General features: G+C 40.3%; 4 protein-coding genes across 10 annotated transcripts in view; 3 read left to right on the forward strand and 1 right to left on the reverse strand.

The window, feature by feature from the left end:
• Positions 1–2,003, forward strand: part of LOC134190829 (uncharacterized) — a 3,097-nt gene extending 1,094 nt beyond the window's left edge. For 5 of the 6 annotated variants that reach the window (XM_062659346.1, XM_062659349.1, XM_062659351.1 and 2 more), the window contains 6 exons: positions 1–8; positions 85–504; positions 639–773; positions 828–956; positions 1,053–1,575; positions 1,710–2,003. The exon at positions 1–8 is cut by the window's left edge. In XM_062659346.1, coding sequence (XP_062515330.1) covers positions 1–8; positions 85–504; positions 639–773; positions 828–956; positions 1,053–1,575; positions 1,710–1,836 — 1,342 coding nt within the window. In that variant the 3' untranslated portion in view covers positions 1,837–2,003. The remainder of the gene's footprint in view (positions 9–84; positions 505–638; positions 774–827; positions 957–1,052; positions 1,576–1,709) is intronic. The other variant, XM_062659347.1, reaches the window with a different exon arrangement.
• Positions 2,004–12,193: 10,190 nt separating this feature from the next.
• LOC134191443 (uncharacterized) lies at positions 12,194–14,269 on the forward strand. Its single transcript, XM_062660062.1, has 6 exons — positions 12,194–12,548; positions 12,834–12,965; positions 13,071–13,199; positions 13,273–13,566; positions 13,736–13,826; positions 13,895–14,269. Exons 1-6 carry the CDS (start codon positions 12,311–12,313, stop codon positions 14,136–14,138), a joined length of 1,128 nt encoding a protein of 375 aa, XP_062516046.1. The 5' UTR covers positions 12,194–12,310; the 3' UTR covers positions 14,139–14,269.
• A 621-nt stretch (positions 14,270–14,890) lies between these two features.
• LOC134190866 (uncharacterized) lies at positions 14,891–17,093 on the forward strand. Its single transcript, XM_062659401.1, has 5 exons — positions 14,891–15,087; positions 15,260–16,077; positions 16,135–16,221; positions 16,288–16,475; positions 16,543–17,093. The coding sequence occupies exons 1-5, from the start codon at positions 15,015–15,017 to the stop codon at positions 16,796–16,798; spliced, it is 1,422 nt and encodes a 473-aa protein (XP_062515385.1). The 5' UTR covers positions 14,891–15,014; the 3' UTR covers positions 16,799–17,093.
• A 598-nt stretch (positions 17,094–17,691) lies between these two features.
• On the reverse strand, positions 17,692–21,700 carry LOC134190835 (uncharacterized). Of its 2 annotated transcripts, XM_062659358.1 has the most exons (8): positions 21,128–21,700; positions 20,779–20,914; positions 20,602–20,712; positions 19,316–20,163; positions 18,846–19,257; positions 18,659–18,783; positions 18,408–18,602; positions 17,692–18,174 (listed from the first exon to the last, which is right to left on the reverse strand). In XM_062659358.1, the coding sequence occupies exons 1-8, from the start codon at positions 21,656–21,658 to the stop codon at positions 17,938–17,940; spliced, it is 2,595 nt and encodes an 864-aa protein (XP_062515342.1). In that variant the 5' UTR covers positions 21,659–21,700; the 3' UTR covers positions 17,692–17,937. The 2 variants fall into 2 exon arrangements, with proteins under 2 accessions (XP_062515342.1, XP_062515341.1); XM_062659357.1 differs by having other exon boundaries at positions 20,602–20,914.
• Between the last annotated feature and the right edge of the window lie 188 nt (positions 21,701–21,888).

The following is a 21,888-nucleotide window of genomic DNA, read 5'->3' on the forward strand; positions in this document are numbered from 1 at the left end:
ACCTCACAGTAACAAAAAATAGAATACAGTCTATCTTTATGGTAAATACATGTTCGAGTGTCACGTGCATGTTTTTTTGTTTAGAATCTTTCACGAATCTGCGTGTAACGATAGAAAAAGAGAGAGACACGCCAATTTATTACAATCTACCACAAACAGAAATTCCTCTTCTAGAGATTCATAGCAACGCAACGCGACTATACAAATTTGTCTGTTCGACGGATGGAGACGTGAAAGATGTAGATGAAGTCTCTTTGACGTGGAAATTTGTGCCAGACGTTACACACATCAAGACAACTTCTGCTCATAAATATAACAAGATGGCGCCCATTACGCAGTTGACTGGCAATGTCACTAGGCTAGACGTCGACACGTCGTCAGTACAACAATCACATTTCAAAATCACACGACCCTCTAGTGAAACAAATGGAATTTACTATTGTGAATGGACGACACCAACGACAGTACAACGGTCTCCGGCATTTGAAATTAGAGTAAAGAATGGTATATATACAGACCTATAAAAAATATATATATATAATATATATATATATATATATATATATTTTAATATATATATATATATATATATTAAATAATATATATATATATATTTCTATTGCTATACTTGTGGACAGTACTCGACAATTCTTGCTCGAATCCTGACGTATGGAAGAGCGTGTGTCACAGTAAACAACGATGTTTTCAAGATCGCTACTACTTCGAGTGTATGTGTCTGCCTGGTTTTCGCAAAAACAGCGGCAAGTGCGAAGGTAATCATAGAAACTTTAATTTTATCTTTTAGTAAATTGATTTTAAGTTTGCAGATATCGATGAATGCACAAATGGTATTGCGCATTGTCCGGAAAACAGCGAGTGCAAAAACACATACGGAATGTATAGGTGTCCGTGTGTAAAAGGATACAAGTATCATGAAATCACGAGATCTTGTATTGGTAGAATACTGACCATTCTATATATGCCATCTAGTTTACTTAGTTAATTAAATCAGCTCGTTTGTTGATGATGTCAGTATTTTGTTGTCTATCTAGTTGACTTGAATTCGTACGACAAAGAAGACGATACCAGCGTGGCCTTTGATTTCATGCCAGACGACACTGCACATCTAACCCAAACTAAGCAGCATCCACACACACACAAAACCGTGCAGCAACGTCTAGATCCCAACCCTATGGAGAAGGCCGGCGTTAAGTCGAAGACTCTTAGCGTAGATAACGATGCAAATGACGTCGCGTCTTCACAGTCGAGTAGAAGCTTCAACAATCCAAATCATCAGCACGAGCACAGTACTCGAGCAAACAAGTCTCTAACATTCAACGATGAATACCGCGGCGGTGACGTCAATGTCGACGACCAGTACCAGTTACCATCATATGATGAAGATAGAGTGAACGACTCTAGCGGTATCCAATGCACGTATGTCTTCGATCACAGCATGTTCGACTGTCTAGGATCTCTAGTGACTGTTATTGGTGGAATCGTCTCTGGTCTCGTCGTGACGGTCATCGTACTAGTTGTTGTTGTCTGCTGTATAAAGCGCAAGCGAAAAGCCAAGTAATACAATTTGCTCACTTGTTGGTATCAAAACCACGTTTGTGTTTCTGATATGATGTACATACGTCTAGACGAGCTCAAAACATATTCGTATACTATAGACTATATCGCTTGCCTTGTTTTCTTGTTTGTAGTAAACAAACTAGAAGGTATAGTCAAGAAGAGAAAACGTTCAAAACGTCGAAGCGATCACATCGAAAGCGAACGTCAAAGAGTGAAGAGCGACGTCCACTCCGGGAAAGACAAGACCCCACTTCATGAAAATATAGAGTAGCTATGTAATAAGTCATATGCTTTGATCTAGTCTAACAACCCTAGAAACGTCTAGACTGTATAGACATGTGAAACCTTCTGTATACACACGTGGTCCAGAGATGTCGGACCGAGCGCGTATATACCGTTGGTGTTCAACGCCCGGGGGTAAAACAAAATAAAGTATATATATATATATATATATATATATATATATATATATATATATATATATATACAGACTTGGACAAAATTATAGGGACACCCTAAGGCGTGCCATCGCTGCCAAAACATTTGCGCTGACATTTGCATTTGACCTTTGCGTTTGCTTTCGCGTTTGTGTCGCGTTTGCTTTTCGCGTTTGCTTTTCGTTTGCTCTAAGTTCATTAGTTAATTAATTAATTAAAGAAAATATTTCTCTTTATGTGTGATTGTGTCTGCACACCGACACGACAATTTTAAGATTGCGATTACGGATTGATTGGAAGATCGACAATTTAATCATGCATGTGTTGTTAGTGTGGAAACGGCAGTGAAACTAGCTTCTTTCACGCCAATCCTACTGTCGTGCACAGGTCGATGTAGCAAGATCACCACAACATGGAGACTAGCTTTCTTACTATCTCACAAGAAAAACACACCGTACAGCCAAACTCTCAACTAGATTCACTGCCGTCTAAGCTTTGCCCTTCTACGAGCATGTATCATGCATGTCTCTCAGAGGATCAGTAGGGCGAAGTTCAGAGGCTCAACAAATGACAGCAACATTCTGCTGGCAACAGCAGAAGGACGCTCTAGACAACTGCCCTAGTATTATACACACATATTCTATTAGTAACAATAACTAGTTTTGTTGTTATATATATATATATATATATATAGTGGCGGATCTAGACGGGGTTCCAGAACCGCCTAAAATTTTATGACGTCATCACACGGAGATGACCGCGTACACCAGCAATGCTTGTTGATGAACGCGAAAGCCACACCATCACACTAGCCGCGTGCTGGACCGTACAGTCACAACATTAATTTCTCACCTTTGCGAAGCCAAACGTACAGAGCAGCATCGTTTCCTATACATAGCTATGCTGACTTTTGACTCTTCTGTAAAAAGAACAGATTTCCAGTCATCCAAAGTCCACTGTGTGTGCGTGGTTGCCCATCTCAGTCGCAAACGCCGATGGTTTTTTGTTAGCAGTGGGTTTTTACTAGGCCTCCGAGCGTTCACTCCTGTCTCACTGAGACGACGACGGACTGTTCTACCTGACACCTGACAGCTGATACGAGAGCAGTCGTGATGGTGCTCTGCGGTTCTGCAGTGCCATTCTCTTCAGTCGATGATCTTCCCGGATTGTCGTTGCCTTCCCACGTCCAGGTCGTTTTTCATAATCGCTGCTGCCATGGGAAAGCCGTTGCAGGCACTGACGAACCGAATTCCTGGAGCGGCGGACAAAAGCTGTAATCTGACGCACAGAGTGGCCAACTGAGTGAAGGGCTTCAATTTTCCCTCGCGTTTTTGGACTCAACTGTTTGCCTCGGGGCATCGCTGCAACTCGCACGGAACAAGACTCTGCAAATGCATGCAGCTGAACGTTCAGGCTAACCTATTGCATGAGTTTGGCGGTCTCAGGGTCAGCGGTTTTAGTGCAGCTGACATTTTGGCGGTAGCAGTTTGAGGTTTTGCTACGTAAAACATGAACCATAAGTGGCATGTCGATGTTCTTTTGTCGCTGTAACTTTTTTTAGTTTTTGTCTTAGCAGAATTTTTTTGTAATTAATTAGTATCACATAATTTTTTGAATACGTTGAAGTTTGTCTAGTGCTGAAAATGGCAAAGCAATTCAAATTGTGATAACATGCGCGAAATCAATGCGTAAAAACAGATGATTTGCCTTTTTTCTATAATGTTGATAAAAGGATCCACAAAATTGCTTTCACTGTCTACTACAGAGCATTCTTAGATTGCATGCCAAAAATGAGTGTCCAAGAGCGATGAACGTGTACAAAAACAAGAAAAGTAAAAATGGCCGTCTCCCTTCTTCAAAGCAAACTAGATACGCAGTAAGTAGTCAGTGTACAGCTGCAATCCTGAACTCAAGCTATGTTACATACTAACAATGGCGCAATCCATGAAAAGAAATTCGAAAAACATTCGGTTTTTTGCTAGAGAAAAATTCAATGCCAAAAGTTCGACTATACACAAAAATGCCAGGTGTCCCTATAAATTTGTCCAAGTCTGTATATACTTTCATCTGAGTTACCACCTAAAAATATTGTGTGCTTGCTTTAGCTATTAAATTTGTATTAATAATTATATAAAAATAAGTTTAGCTAATTAGTAGCCTCTTGGAACTTGCACTCCTATGTAGAATGTCCGACGAGATCTTAAAACTAGACTTTTAGTCTTCTGTAAGTTGTTTTCATTTTCTATTGCATGCCCCTGGTGCCAGTCTTTTCTGTTGGTTCGGTTTCAATTTTCGAACGACAACATACGTTTAATACGTGCATCACATTCATGATTGTTCTAGTTCTATAGAAAAAGCGTTATTCGGTGAGATATGACATTCCTTCTATTAACAATAATTTAATAATTAATTTTCAAATGTTAATTGCATTACACACACACACACACACACCCCACATATATATAGTAAAACCTTACTCAGACACGTGCACTATGGCGCGCCATGTGTGTCAAAAGTCGTTTCGTCGGCTCATTGATGTCGACGTCGGCTCATTGACGTCGATTCGTCGGCTCATTGATGTCGACGTCGGCTCATTGATGTCGATTCGTCGGCTCATTGATGTCGACGTCTATGGTGCGCCATGTGTGTCAAAAGTCGTTTCGTCGGCTCATTGATGTCGATTCGTCGGCTGGTTGATGTCGTTTCGTCGGCTGGTTGATGTCGTTTCGTCGGCTGGTTGATGTCGTTTCGTCGGCTGGTTGATGTCGTTTCGTCGGCTGGTTGATGTCGTTTCGTCGGCTCATTGATGTCAGCGGGTGGCCTCAGGGTGCGTGACCATTTCGTCCATTCCATTTTCAACAATTGAATAAATATTAAATTAGAAATTGAAAATAGCCTAGAAGTTGCTTGTAATCTCAATATTCAATTCTATTAAAAATTAAAATTGACTGATTGACAAACTATAATTATCTGCGAATTATAATAAATATTGAAAACATACTTAATTCCTAAACAATTTTCTATTTCAATTCAATGCAATATTGAAATTGCAAGCACGTTAGCTTAATTTTCAATGTTAAATTCAATAATCAATTTAAATTTAATTTAATTTTAAATTTTATTTTTATTTTAAATTTAAATTTTAAAAAGTACATTTTGATTAAAAATTGAATGTCAAATTAAAAATTGACTGGCGTTGTTTGCTTTTACCTGCGAATTTTCAACACTTGCTGTGTCCACTGTGGACGCGGGCCCGCCACACGCGGGGAAGTCCCTAGAGGCACTAACCTTAGTGGATACAACAGATCAACAATTCACAGGTAAACACTTTGTGTTATGATAAGGTTCTTACAGGCCTGTACAGGCACCTCTACACGTTGTTGTAAACATTTTTGTCTAGAGATGTACGCATGTTAATTAACACGTCGTAGCTTGTTGTATCCACTAGGGTGCCTGTTATAAGAAAGCCTTTATACAGCCTTTAGGGACTTCCCCGCGTGTGGCGGGCCCGAGTCCACAGTGGACACAGCAAGTGTTGAAAATTCGCAGGTAAGAGCAAACAACGCCAGTCAATTTTTAATTTGACATTCAATTTTTAATTTGTCTCAAAAATTAAAAATGGAATGGACCAATTGGCCATGCAAATTCAAAATTCAAAATTTAATTTTCAAAATTTAAATTAAAAATAAAAATAAAATTTAAAATTAAATTAAATTTAAATTGATTATTGAATTTAACATTGAAAATTAAACTAACGTGCTTGCAATTTCAATATTGCATTGCATTGAAATAGAAATTGGTTAGATGGTGCGTGACCATTTCGTCCATTCCATTTTCAATATCCGGCAACAATTGAATATTGAATTAGAAATTGAAAATAGCCTACAGTTGCTTGCAATTTCAATATTCAATTCTATTAAAAATTAAAAATTGATTGATCGACGGACTATAATTATTTGCGGATTAAAATGAATATTGAAAACACATTTAATTTTTAACCAATTTCCTTTTTCAATGCAATTGAATATTGAAATTGCAAGCACGTTAGTTCAATTTTCAATATTAAATTCAATATTCAATTTAATTTAAAAATTAAATATTAAATTTTGAATTTGCGTGGCCAATTCGTCCATTCCATTTTTAATTTTTGAGACAAATTGAAAATTGAATGTCAAATTAAAAATTGACTGGCGTTGCTTGCTCTTACAATATTCCATTACATTGAAAATAGAACTTGATTGAAGACCAATTGTCATTTCAATATTCGTTTACTTTGCAAATAGATTCAATCTTTCCATCCGTCCAATTTTCGTAAATTATGAATATTAGATTAGAGCCTCCGATGCAATTTTCTTTCTCCGTACTAAATGTAAATAGAAAGTTACCCGCAGCTGCTAGCGCGAGCCATATCTCATAAATGGCATAATGACACCGCGCGGGCGGTCGCCGGTGACTTCAATATTCAATTCTATTGAAAGACGAAAGTTGCGTCTACCTTAGCCACGGCCAGCCACGCCTCTGGCACGCATGCAATGTAATGCAATTAAGAGATGCATGGGAAAGCCTCAACTGGCACGCGACCGACCTCTCACAACAAGTCGGTAAGCACTTGCACCTGGTTCTCGTCAACCGTCACGCTCAATCGTGAGACATTCCTTGCGGCAATGAGCGAGGGACGCCCTTGGCATGGAGGCACGCGTCTAGGGCATCTAGAATCAACGAGATCAACGTCTAGCCTACACTGGAAAGTTGACGTCTAGTCGATTTGGAAAGACTTCAAGCAACTATCTAGCTAGAGGACATTTGCGTGGATCATCTAGACCACGCCTCTAAACATCTGACGGGGAAGCCCCAACCGGTATCTATCATCTCACGATATAACGGCACGTCGTGCATTCTCTCCACTCTCGATCTCCATGGACGAAGTTGACGAAGATTTTGTTCGGAAGCGAGTCGAAGAGGGTAATAGTCATGCTGTCATCAGTGAAGAATTACAGACGATGTTTCCAGGACTTCGGGGACTTAGCGAACGATCTGTTCGACGTTTCTGTACAGACAGAGGCCTAGGTCGACGTTGTTCTCTGACTAAAGAGGAACTAGAACGCTGCGTGTCTGACGCCGTAAGCGAGGTGAGCACTAGCTATATATCTCTAGGTAGCTGGCTGCATGCTCATTAGAGTTAAATTAGGTCATGATTTGCTCATGATCACTATAGCTAGGTCATGATTGTACACTGCATGTATACTGTGTGCATGGCCTATAATTCCTGTATGTATATTTATATTGACTTTGACAGGTCGGACCATCTTGCATCTTCAGATCGTCAAAAAGCAAGAAGAAGGCAATGGCTACACAATGCAAGTCAAAGTCTAAGATTTCTCGTACTTGCAGGCGGTCACCAGTAAATTTTTGATTTTTTTCTTTGACTTTTACTAAATAATATCACTATACATATTTTAACTGCTAATACGGTCTTGTTTCAATATCATTTTACGTCAAAATTGTAACATGGTGGCACCTAAATATTATATACTCATGATCAGTTATAACTCTTGATCACAGAATGTCATCGCTGTAGTTTGTCTTCTTTAGTCTTTCTAACTTTTCTTTGTAATGAAAGCTTGCATATGTCCATTTAATATATATATATATATATATATATATATATATATATATATATATATATATATATATTAATCTCATTGCATATCTTTTGGGAACAACTGTCTATTATTTATATCAATATGTTCATTATGTTAGAAACTGCAGAGAAGATCTTCAGTTTTAGAGATGTCCACAATTTTGAGCGACGAACAAAAGAAGACGTACGCTAGTGCCACGAAACTGGAATTGATGTCGTCAGAAGTCTCTGAAATAGCAGTGATAACGAGCCACCCTCTGATGGAGCCTCCACTGCTGGACGTTCACAACTCCTGGTCCGACCTCTTCCATGGAGAGCCATTGGAGCAACAAAGGAGTTTGAGTTTTTGGACAGAAAGTACGCCAGAAGGCAGACTCAGAGAGGAACGCGGTACCAAGAGTAAACGGAGCTCCATCTACCAGAACACGTCCGGGAATGACATTGTACCAGAATGGGCTCTAGAAGACTTCTGCTAATTATAATACGTTTGATTTTAATACATGTCAAAGAACATGGACATATAGAGCTAGATCATTCAAATTTGCTGTTAACATTGTTGTCCATTGCCAAAGTTTGTTGAACTAGAGAAATAAATCACATAACAATTAATGTCAATCACCTGGTTAGTGTGTCTTAAGACTACCTATAGCTCATATTTGGAAAAATCTGTATCTGATATTTAGGACTCCAAATGTGTGCCTAAATGTAATCCTAAAACCTGTATTCGATCTATATAGGCTGTCCTAAATGTGTTCTATACACCATATTAGGATCGGTCTAAATATGTCTAAATATGATTAAAGGTGGTATTCAGTACACATTTAGAATAGGTTTAGACCATGCTATATTTAAGCTTTCATGCAGTCCGTGCATGATCGAGTGTCCGTCTTAATTCTCTCGATCGTCTCACGTCGGTAGCGTCTTCACACTTCAACCTATGGGGCGCGTGACGGTTGCATGACAATTGACATCTACGACGTATGAACAAGTCTACAAAGATTTGTTGTGTCCAATTTACAGACCAATTTACAGGCCTGTAAAGGCTTTCTCATAACACCAAGTGTTTACCTGCGAATTTTCAACACTTGCTGTATCCACTGTGGACCCGAGCCCGCCACACGCGGGGAAGTCCCTAGAGGCACTAACCTTAGTGGACACAACAGATCAACAATTGCAACTCACAGGTAAACACTTTGTGTTATGAGAAGGTCCTTACAGGCCTGTACAGACACCTCTACACGTTGTTGTAAACATTGTTGTATATAGACGTACGCATGTTAACTAGCACGTCGTAGCTTGTTGTGTCCACTAGGGTGCCTGTTATGAGAAAGCCTTAACAACCTTTAGGGACTTCCCAGCGTGTGTACAGAAACGTCGAACAGATCGTTCGCTAAGTCCCCGAAGTCCTGGAAACATCGTCTGTAATTCTTCACTGATGACAGCATGACTATTACCCTCTTCGACTCGCTTCCGAACAAAATCTTCGTCAACTTCGTCCATGGAGATCGAGAGTGGAGAGAATGCACGACGTGCCGTTATATCGTGAGATGATAGATACTGGCTGGGGCTTCCCCGTCAGATGTTTAGAGGCGTGGTCTAGATGATCCACGCAAATGTCCTCTAGCTAGATAGTTGCTTGAAGTCTTTCTAAATCGACCAGACGTCAACTTTCCAGTGTAGGCTAGACGTTGATCTCATTGATTCTAGATGCCCTAGACGCGTGCCTCCATGCCAAGGGCGTCCCTCGCTCATCGCCGCAATGAATGTCTCACGATTGAGCGTGACGGTTGACGAGAGCCAGGTGCAAGTGCTTACCGACTTGTTGTGAGAGGTCGGTCGCGTGCCAGTTGAGGCTTTCCCATGCATCTCTTAATTGCATTACATTGCATGCGTGCCAGAGGCGTGGCTGGGCGTGGCTAAGCTAGACGCAACTTTCGTCTTTCAATAGAATTGAATATTGAAGTCACCGGCGACGGCCCGCGCGGTGTCATTATACCGTTTATGAGATATGGCTCGCGCTAGCAGCTGCGGGTAACTTTCTATTTACATTTAGTACGGAGAAAGAAAATTGCATCGGAGGCTCTAATCTAATAATCATAATTTACGAAAATTGGACGGATGGAAAGATTGAATCTATTTGCAAAGTAAACGAATATTGAAATGACAATTGGTCTTCAATCAAGTTCTATTTTCAATGTAATGGAATATTGTAAGAGCAAGCAACGCCAGTCAATTTTTAATTTGACATTCAATTTTCAATTTGTCTCAAAAATTAAAAATGGAATGGACGAATTGGCCACGCAAATTCAAAATTTAATATTTAATTTTTAAATTAAATTGAATATTGAATTTAATATTGAAAATTGAACTAACGTGCTTGCAATTTCAATATTCAATTGCATTGAAAAAGGAAATTGGTTAGAAATTAAATGTGTTTTCAATATTCATTTTAATCCGCAAATAATTATAGTCCGTCGATCAATCAATTTTCAATTTTTAATAGAATTGAATATTGAAATTGCAAGCAACTTGTAGGCAATTTTCAATTTCTAATTCAATATTCAATTGTTGCCGGAAATTGAAAATGGAATGGACGAAATGGTCACGCACCTTAGATATTAAGTATGTTTTCAATATTTATTATAATCCGCAGATAATTATAGTTTGTCAATCAGTCAATTTTAATTTTTAATAGAATTGAATATTGAGATTACAAGCAACTTCTAGGCTATTTTCAATTTCTAATTCAATATTTATTCAATTGTTGAAAATGGGATGGACGAAATGGTCACGCACCCTGAGGCCACCCGCTAACATCAATGAGCCGACGAAACGACATCAACCAGCCGACGAATCGACATCAATGAGCCGACGAAACGACATCAACGAGCCGACGAAACGACATCAACGAGCCGACGAATCGACATCAATGAGCCGACGAAACGACATCAATGAGCCGACGAATCGACATCAACGAGCCGACGAATCGACATCAATGAGCCGACGAAACGACATCAACGAGCCGACGAATCGACATCAACGAGCCGACGAAACGACATCAACGAGCCGACGAATCGACATCAACCAGCCGACGAATCGACATCAATGAGCCGACGAAACGACATCAACGAGCCGACGAATCGACATCAATGAGCCGACGAAACGACATCAACGAGCCGACGAATCGACATCAATGAGCCGACGAATCGACATCAATGAGCCGACGAAACGACATCATGCAACCAGCCGACGAAACGACATCAACCAGCCGACGAATCGACATCAACCAGCCGACGAATCGACATCAATGAGCCGACGAATCGACATCAATGAGCCGACGAAACGACATCAACCAGCCGACGAATCGACATCAATGAGCCGACGAAACGACATCAACGAGCCGACGAATCGACATCAATGAGCCGACGAAACGACATCATGCAACCAGCCGACGAAACGACATCAACCAGCCGACGAATCGACATCAATGAGCCGACGAAACGACATCAACGAGCCGACGAATCGACATCAATGAGCCGACGAAACGACATCATGCAACCAGCCGACGAAACGACATCAACCAGCCGACGAATCGACATCAACCAGCCGACGAATCGACATCAATGAGCCGACGAAACGACTTTTGACACACATGGCGCGCCATAGTGCACACGGTCTCTAGAACAGGAAAAGCACTGACAGTGCATGCGGTCCCTCATATATGTCTAGGAGCAGTACACGTATTTGCAGTAGGTAAACAACTCTTCAGATCTCTCAGGAAGCCAATCTGACATCTGCTAGTCTGAGAGTGAGAGGCACTGTGTTTGTGTCATCACAATGACAATCGTTTGGCGCATGTGTGCCATGTGTGTGTATGTGTAGACTCTAGCTAGGCGACAATGACTCTGTTGGCTTCGTTTAGAAAAATTGTTATTTTACATTTTTGTGTTACGTTTGTTTCCGTTGGCGCATTACTTATTCTACAAAGTCATTTTTATCCAGCAACCGTCGATTTGAAAAGTTTGACTTCACTTTGAGCAGCTTTAGCTATCACGTTCATCTTATGTGTTTACAAACATCTCGTCTCTAGCGAAAATGATGGTCACTGCCAGCAAGAGTTCAAACAAATTGTCGATCACATGTCGACTCTCTGCAGCCTCTGCTATTCCACGAAACTTCTTTTTCTTCAAATTCTTAGGAAAGCCAAATCCTAGAACACTAGAAGACGACAACGACAGTGGATCGATGAAGTGTAATCTAAGACTAAAGACTTGCACCTACCGATTCTCAGAAATCAGCAAACAATACGCAACGTGGTACACGTGCGCTTACATAGGGATTTTTCGACGCAAAAATGAGCGAGCGAAATCGACAGCGGTATCTAGTCAATTCCGATTAGACATGAACTTACCTAAAAGTAAATTGTATATATGACGAGACCGAGCACTATACTCTATAGACTTATCTTGTATTGCTGACTCTAGAAGGCTTGAAAAACTTTCGAGTAGAGATCAGAAAAGACAATGTAAAACCACTACGATACACTGCACCTCAAACGAGTATTGCTGCACTCAAAATTGTGGGATACCAGAGTCCATCGTACACCATCAGTTGTCTGGCAGATGCCGACAGTTTGCACTTTCTCGATCTCGAAATGACGTGGGTGTTCAAGAGGTACGATCGCAATTCGTCTGATGGATATGCGCTTAAAGCCGTGAGATTTCCGTCGTCCGATGCGAGTCCAAACGGAATCCAAATCATCGCTCATGTCCTTGCGATGTCCAAATTTACAATTGGGACGCCATCTCGTAAACTAGAAGGACTCTATTACTGCGAATGGACAACAAAAACGTTTGTACATCGTTCACCAGCTATCGATCTTCGACTAACCGGTCAGCTTATTCAAAACATATTAATTCGAACCCAAGCTGTACGCACGTTAGCTAAAAATTTGAGTAATGTCAGACAACATTAATCAATACAGCTACACACACACACACACACACACACACACACACACACACACACACACACACACACACACACACACACACACACACACACACACACACACACACACACACACACACACACACACACACACACACACACACTCATGTTTAGTCATTAATTATTCCATCCCTGTGTCTACCTATAATCTTATTTATTGATTACAGATGAGAATCCCTGTGTGAAACCTGTATTATGGCGAAAGCTATGCCACCAAGAAGCCGTGTGTGTTTATAAAAATTTTATGCTTGGTTGTAAATGCAAACGTGGATTTATTGGAGATGGAAAAGTCTGCACAGGTAAGTTTTGCGCGAATCTCATTTCGTGCGATTGTCTGTAGAGAAACGTACGCCACATGTTGTCCGCGGCCGTACGTGATAGTCTGTCGTTGTGTGGTTTTGCAGAACTCAACGAATGTCGCGCAAAAACCTTTCGCTGCCCAAGCGATACTGTGTGTATAAACACGCACGGCAGCTACAGATGTAAATGCTTCGATGGCCGCCAGTACAACAGCAAGAGCAGACGTTGTGAAGGTATGTAAGCTATACCTATACGTTTTAATTAATTAGTACATTGATGATTTCTGTCGAACGTTATCATGTACAGGTGGTTCTTCTTCTTCTACCGACGCCAACAACCATCGTTCATCGATTCACCAGTCAGCACAGAGTGCTGTCAGTAACCAGAAAGCACAGAGTGCTGTCAGTAACCAGAAAACACAGAGTGCTGTCAGAAACCAGAAAGCACAGAGTGCTGTCAGTAACCAGAAAACACAGAGTGCTGTCAGTAACCAGAAAGCACAGAGTGCTGTCAGTAACCAGAAAACACATGAGAAGTTGGATCAGATGGCTGCTAACAATGAAACGGCGTCGAGCTCAAAAGGAGGTTCATCGTCAGCAGGTGCAGTCTATGCACTAGTACAGTGTACATACGTATAGTGTGTGTGTGTGTATGTGTGTGTGTGTGTGTGTGTGTGTGTGTGTGTGTGTGTGTGTGTGTGTGTGTGTGTGTGTGTGTGTGTGTGTGTGTGTGTGTACTGTTTCTTTCCTGACAATTTGTCACTATGCAGGTCTCATTGCTGGTGTTATCACGGGCATAGGGGTCGTTGGTGCAGCAGTGGGTACGACAGTATATTGCCTAGTACGACGACCCCGTGCTAGGTGAACCGTATACTACGTATATAAAGCTCAGATTTCCGGCATGTATTAATATTTATCGTATTGTGCAGGGTTGTACTAAAGGAGCTATTGTGCAGGGTCGTACAAAGTCTAAAGACGATAGTCAACAAGAAAAAACAGAGCAATGACAAGAAACAGACAGCAGAGCCGAAAAGAAAGAAAAAAAAAAAAAGGAGACCGGGCGCTCTTCACAAACCACACGATGTAAAAGCAACACGAGATGAAAAACGTTTACTGCGAAACGATGTCGACGACGATAGTAAACAACGTCCTCTCGTGGAAGACAATGCCTAGACTCGTAATCTGCACCTGTTGGAAACTCTACGTAATGCTCAACAAATAAGTGTAACGCTGTAGCTTTATCTATCTATAGAGTGCATGCAAGTCACAAAGAGCGTTCATGTTGATATTTTGAAATTTCTGTCTACACCGATAGCGTATACAGTGTGCAAGACTAGGAACATCTGCATGTATACAAATCTCTAGGTAATACAAATTCATACTAAATATACAAACTCTAGCTAGGTGGGTAGCACAGGTCCCTAGTGTACACTATTACAGTGTTCTAATTTGCACAATAAATATCAAGTTAGAATAATAGGACACTGTATAATTATGTCTATGAAATTAACTAGAACTATTAAAACCTCCTAGGTAGAACGTGAAAAAGGCGCGCCGTCTATGTGTGTCTACGGGCTGCGTTCAAAACCTAACTAGCTAGAGACTGCTAGAAATTAATTAATCTAGTCTAGAGACAGATCTAGAAGGAGATCTAGGTATACGTTCTTTTTTTTGTAGATTCCAATCTTGTAAATGCTGCTAGCTCTACTACAGTAGTTCTGCTTCTCTTCACGAAAACTGAAACCACTAGAGAATGGGGTGTCTACCTACTCGACGTCATCAAGCCGGGAACTCCACAGCCAATCGGTGTTGGAGTACATCAGACCAATGAACATGCACAACGTAATGGGGATTCCACCAAATTTTTGTCTCCCTATACGCTGCGCAACAGCAGCTACGCATCATTCGCTGTTGATTCCATTTCGAGAGACGTCGATCACCACACTGCCTATCTTGTGAACGGTTGCAAGCCGCTGTATAGCTTACCTGCAAACGGAACCGAATTCAGTCTTGGTTCGCAGGCCGCAGACGCTGAGATCAAGAGCACAGATGGCAGAAGAAGGAAATGGCACGGATAGCACTGAAATACAATCGGTATGTGCAAGCCTACCCTTGGATGAAGGTAAGAGTACTTAGAGGCGAATTTGCAACTAGGGAGATCCCCTGACTTCCCATAATCCCTTGCGTAGTAAACATCACATGTAGCCATTATGACGTTCACGTGATGTATAATTATATAATGCTCTGAGCTCTAATTAATTGAACGCTGACAAATATGTCTGATGTTAATTAAGGAACAAACGTGGAGAATGAGACAGTCGAAGACAAAGCCTACATGCTGCTGAATGATGATTGCACAACAAATGCCAGGTTGAACAATCAGCCGGCGGTTATAGATGTGAACAGATCTAATGCTATACCTATTCAACGTCCAGAACGACGGGCGTCTACATCTGTATGTGTGGGAGATCAGAGCATGACATCTACTGAACTACCATATGCATTACCGATGAGTTGGCCACTTGCAGCAAACCAAAGTCTCCCTGCAAACCAAAGTCTCCCTGGTTTTGAGGCTTTGACCCAATTATCACCTATGGAACAGTCTCTGTCAGTAGACCCTTTCTCTTCATTGCATTTTAGCTGGCCACTGGGAAATGTTGTAAGCCGTGCTCTGTTCCAATCGATGCCGTGGAGGCAAGACCAACTACCAGCATCTTACCATCAGTATAGAAGACCCAGAACATTGTCTCTTAGTTCAACAGCTTCTGACATGCTATACAATATTGAGGAAGAACAAAATTCAACGGATACTGCAGTCAGTGAAATGATGAATGGAGCTTACTCGAGTGCTGAGCAAATATACGAAGAAACTAATAGCGAAACATTGTCCTCATCTGTTGCTCCATTTATCACAGTGCCAGATGTGACAGATACCTACGCTGAAGAGATAGTAGATACATCTGACATGTACAGCATTGGTCAACAAAAAGATGAGCCAACAAATATATTACAGCAACCCCTTGAAAGACAGATAGCTGCAGCAAACTTCTATGTTGACCAGTCAATAAAACTACAAGAACCCAGTATTTCAGTTGAACGCCAACCTCCTCATGTATGATTGTGTTTGTGAAAAGCTACAATTCACTAGTCACATTACTGTTGTTTATAGCAATATCGAGTTCGTTATGATAAAGAAACATCAGGGACGCCAAAAGGGCTATTGAAAGGTCAGGACAAAGAACCTACTGCCATTCAAGTAAGATACGTTCAATACAACTTACCACATCGGTACAAAAAACTGATAGAAACTTATATTGTGCAGTTGGAGAATGTTCCTCCGCAGACAGGAGACATTCCTATTGATATTACTGTCAGAACAACTTCTGATAAGTTACATCCGACTATCTATGCCACGTGTTTTGGTAAATCGATGCCTTCTGATTGGTATCATAACAAAGAAACTGGGACTGTACAGACTGTTGTTAGGGAAGCTGACAGCTACCGAAAACAGTAAAGCTATACTTTTAAATGTAATAGCTAGTAATGGTTACTGACTGGTCAATGTGCTGTGCTGTAGACTTGATTTCCTCGCAGTTCGAAGGCGGAAAAAGGACAGTGTTGATGTTAGCTCGGCTACACAGCAGGAACTGAAGAGTTTTCGAGTGAAAATTCAAGCACTAATTCCTTCAGCTCAAGGAAGGAAGCTCTCTGTCTCAGCTACCACACGTCTTGTGCAGGCTGTTTGTCCGAACAAAATGACCAAACTTCGAATGCATCACAAAACGACCTGCGATGGATTTGCTGTGTCACCAGCCAAAAAGGTGAAACCATAACGCAAGGGCAAACATATGATATCGTGAATGGAATATCGTACACTATATCAAGTATTTCTATCATCAAGTTGCGATACCTAGTAACTACTAAGGATGCTGACTGTATACTGTGCCTCTTTGAATGTATGTGTATCCTGACTTGTATCCTGAATTTTAACAATTGTACGTACTGTAGCATTATTGATCCTGCCATCATAGGTCAATCTTTATTAGTTACCTTAGTTTGATACATGTAACATAATATCAAAATGTTATCTATACTGCATTTCCCCTTGCAGTGATGACAAGTTTGGTTGCAAAAGTGTCACAAACGTGTACTAAATTTAGATGAGGGTATTCCACAACTTCGCTGGGGACTGGAACTTCCCTTACTCAAGACGACGTCAGTGGCTTTCCCACATTGATGGATGGACCGCAACATCATACACAATGCCAATTTCCTTAAAACATTAAAGATAGCACCTTAACAGAAGCGAGTTGCATGCTGAAGCACCTACATTGTCACAATTAAAACAATGAGTTCAGACGTAGGTAGCATTCTGCAGCCCATCGGCTAAAAGTACCAGTATCCATGCATGTTTTGTCCTTTCTGAAAGAAGGCCCATTATGAATGAATGATAATGAATGATATATTTCTGTCGCACCTAATAAGGAACAGTTTCCTTTTGGGGCAAACATAAAAACAACTAAGATATAAGACGTACAGCTAACAGACTACAAAATACACCAGCTACAACAGACAGCACAAACTACAATATATCTACACCATTCCTACATGCAACTTTTTATCTACAGCTAATATATTGTGATGATCGTACCAATCCTTCGTCTGGTAGCAAGTTGAGATAAGGAAATCAATCGATATGCATGTTGAAACTGTTTTGCACTTTATAAAGAAAGTCCCTTCTACTTCCTAATAATTTTGAAAGTACAAAGTCACTGCAAGTGAGCCCAGCATTTGGTGCTAAATATTTATTTAATAATATTCTACGAACATCAGAAAAGCATATCACTTCATTCTCTAAATAATGACTGCAGTATGTGGCTTGCTACCTTACTTAAGTGTTCTGACAGTATTGAATAACTTATTAACAAAATTATGTACCAAATGCTAACGAGATTCCATTAAAACCTAACTCCTATTTCATCTCACTTTTACTACAAGATTTGCTTCTGTGTTGTCGACTTGGCAAGAAAGGAGGTTTGACTAGTGATACCAAGTCATTAAGTGAGATAGTAGGATGATCTGCGACAGCTTCAACCAGTTCACCAAACGACTTTATCAATGAATCAATAACTCTTGGAAGAATCAAATGCGGTTGATATCTAAAGCCACCTCCAAGACCACAGTTGTCTGTGTTCTCCCATAAGACCAACTAAACCAACAATCTGTTTATATTTCTATATAAGTAACCCATAAAAATAAAATAAAAACAATGGAAAAATACATAAATACATAAAACTACTCGGTAAATAAGTTACTTGCACAACTGCTGACAAATTGCTTAGTGCAGCGTTGTTATTGCAAATTACCAGCTCAATATTAAGTAAATAGACCAGAATAGAGTACAAAATCAAACTGACAACAGAAAACTAAACTTTCACATACTTCCATTTGACAGTCTTTGTGCAGCTGTCCATTAAGAGGACTAAGATAACATTTTGTTCCCAATCTAGCAAGACCTTGTCCTGATACTCCAACAGCCGTTTCGGTAAAATAGAACTCATCAGGACTGGCTAGTTGTAGCACGTCATGCTTGTTCAAGTAGTAAAGTCGAACAGGAAGAGAACGAGGAAGATTTACCTAAATAATAAAATGATATAGTACAACATAGAAACGCAGTTTACAAACTGTCTTACATCATCAGCGACAGATGCAAAGGGAAAATGGATGTGTTGATGTAAACTTGTCATCGTGGAAGAAAGCGAGCTCATCAGATCCAGGAAAGTTGTACACTGTGAAAGATTTACTCTCACAAATGCATCTGTCAAATCATAAACAGAATAAGAAGAGCAGCAACTACCATCTAACTTTAGGAGTAGATACCATTACTCAATGGCCCCAAAAGCCCATCCAAATCAGACGTAAACTGCCGTAATGACAATTCAGTTCCAATGAGAAATTGACCAGATCCTGGTGGTGATAGCACAACACTTGTCTTCACGTCTCTGCTCCTAGCAGACATCAGACGAGACCGGAAGTATCGAGCTGATGGTAGCCTTGTTGGTGGCCTTTTGCCAATTGATGATCGACGTCTAGAATCACCAAGTCCATCTTCATGGACTGTGGAAAGATGCAGTTGAGTTTGATGATTTCCGTTCCATCCTCTGCAACATCGTGCTAATAGTACCGCAAAACAACCAAGGCACATAAAGTACAGATAGTGAGCCTGATCCACATAAGAACAGAAAGACTGAGGAAGCATACGTAAAAAATGCTCCGTTACTTCTTCATCTATCTATCACACAATTTATATTTTATAACAGTTATTACATTGTCTTTGTTTTAGCTTGTACCTTAAGAAACTTGAAGTCTGTAGCCTGCTGAGCTGACATATGTTCTGTTTGCCACTTCATTGATGTTGGTATCTGTTTTAGTTGTTTTGCTGCCTGCATTTTCAAGTGGGTTGGTAGTTTGACATGTGCTACAGTCTTAACTCTCTGTATTCCATGAACATTTCTTACAGTCTTGGTTGCAAGTGTTTCCCATAAACTCCACTGTCTTTCTTTTGACAATACTACAGATATCTCCAATTCCCTCCAAGCGACTTGCATAAAATTAATTTTACTTGAACGTAATGGATTAAACCTCTTATTTCTGGCACCAAAGCAGTGTTGACCAAACTGTGGATTGGTTCGATAGCTTACATTTGCCATTGGTTTTGCTGCTACCAAGAAATTTTTTGACCATCTTTTTAATGCCTCTCTGTTTCCTTTGGAACCATCTTTTGTAGGGCGTACTTCCTCCACAGCATAAGCAGCAGCCAGCTGTCTTGCAAAAAAAGATGATGACCAAAAGTCACACACAATACATGGAAATGTGAGGATAAGAGTATGGTCAAATATGTTATGACTTAGTAGTTGTGATCGAAACAAATATGTTTTTGGACCATTTCCATAATGCAATTGGAAATGCTTCAATGATTGAGAATAAGGTAGTTTTGAATCTGAAACATCATTTCTATCTTCTTCAAGTGTCGCAACGTTCTCAACTCTTGAGCAATCACTACTACAAAGCATCTCTTCATCTGCTTCACTTATTGCTTCTATCACTAATTCAAATGGTTTGTGCACCTCTTCCTCAATAACAGTGTGTACACGTTGACAAGATCCGGTTGTGACATTGAACTGGACTGTTGGCTCTCCTAACAATTACTCACATCATATAATATTTATAATAACCAGACACTACCCATGAATATAAATATTTATAATTGCTGTGCAATCCTTATGTTATGCACAACTTAGACAAAAAGAAAAATACAAATGGACAGCTTGTATTGATTGCGCTATAATGCCCAAATAAGAGTATGCACAAAATGAAAAACATAGTTATTTACTCAATGTAAGTAATGTTGTTGTAGTTCATAGCTACAATATAGACTAAAACTAGCCTCATACTAGACCCTCTCGTGCCAGTCGTGCCCGGTTCCGTATAACACGACAACTCTGGCACGATGGTGCAAGAGGGCCTAGTACAAGGCTAGACTAAAACCATGTTCAAGGCAAACCTTAATTATAGAGAATATATTAAATATGATAGTAACAATAACTAAACATACAAATCATTTAGTTAACTGTACCTTTTGACACTTGCAAATAAATCCTCTGTTTGCCTTGAATAAACATGACTTTAAGAAGAGGGTGTAGCTGACATACTCTAGATAAACATCGTTTCAGGACACCCACATCTACTGGTCCACGAATAGAAAATGGTCGAACAATATTCCTACTACGATAAGTGAGATCTGAGCAATCACCAGTCTCTAATGCTGCTTTATAGTCTAAGAATGCATGACACTGAAAAATTGTGGCAGGAAAGATGCCATGTGGATCACAAGAGTGAAACTTCATCTGGATAACAGGTTCCATGTCATTGTGGGTTGGAGTCACAATCTAAAACAAACAAGAAATAGTATGCATACTTGATTTAATTAAGTTAAGTCTAAATACTATGGTAATGTCAAGAAAGTTTGTGATAGACTCAAGTAGGTACATATCCTTAGCTAGTTAACTTAATCGAAATGAGCCACTAATATTATTTACCTAACAAGCAAAACAATTGTTTCAGTGCATATAATTTGCGCGATTTATTAATTAATTTACTACCACTTCTTCTTCCTCCTCTTCTTCTTCTTCCTCTTCTGCTTCCTCCTCTTCTTCTTCGCTGTCACTTTCTGACGATAACTCAACAGTCGACTCTGCCGGTGTCTTATTATCTTCTGTATCTTTGTCCATTCGAATGGGTGGAAGCAGGTGATTGCCTGCTTCATTTCTTTCTGTAAAATTTCCAGACACTAAGCGAAAAGGCGTATTTCTAGACTGGTGAGCGCCATCGGCCTGAGGCAAGATCGGCGTCTTCGATTTCGTCAAATGGAAATGAGCATCTTTGGGTTTCATTGCAGGTTGCGTTCTTGGTGCTGAAGGAGTAAACGGGTGTAATCCGGTAGCTGCTTGGGTAACGGTTAGTGCAATGTTGCCCGTTCCTCTTCTCAGCAGTGGATGCTGAACTGCGGGAAGATAAGTGCGGGTGTGTCTCGAAATGTTGACATGTTGTTTACCGCCGTGCTCATGATCAGTCGAGGTACCATCGCGCTGCACAACGTTGTTCGCTCCCTTTCTCTTGTAGACACGATTCATTGTTAGAGAGGCTGAACGAACCGTGTGGAGAAACACTACGCTCCTAATGATCACGTGAGGTGATCACGTGGGTCAACAAGTGTGCACGTGCGTGCAAGTGTGTTCTACCAATGCGATAAACGTGCATCTAAATAGATTGTGGCAAATATGTTTTGCCACACTAATTTATGCAAATATAGTTTGAAAGATGTCATCCCATTGAGTCATAAATTTTGACTCAAATTAGTGTC

The sequence above is a fragment of the Corticium candelabrum genome, chromosome 15, assembly GCF_963422355.1.
Source record: "Corticium candelabrum chromosome 15, ooCorCand1.1, whole genome shotgun sequence".
In the NCBI taxonomy this organism is placed as follows: domain Eukaryota; kingdom Metazoa; phylum Porifera; class Homoscleromorpha; order Homosclerophorida; family Plakinidae; genus Corticium; species Corticium candelabrum.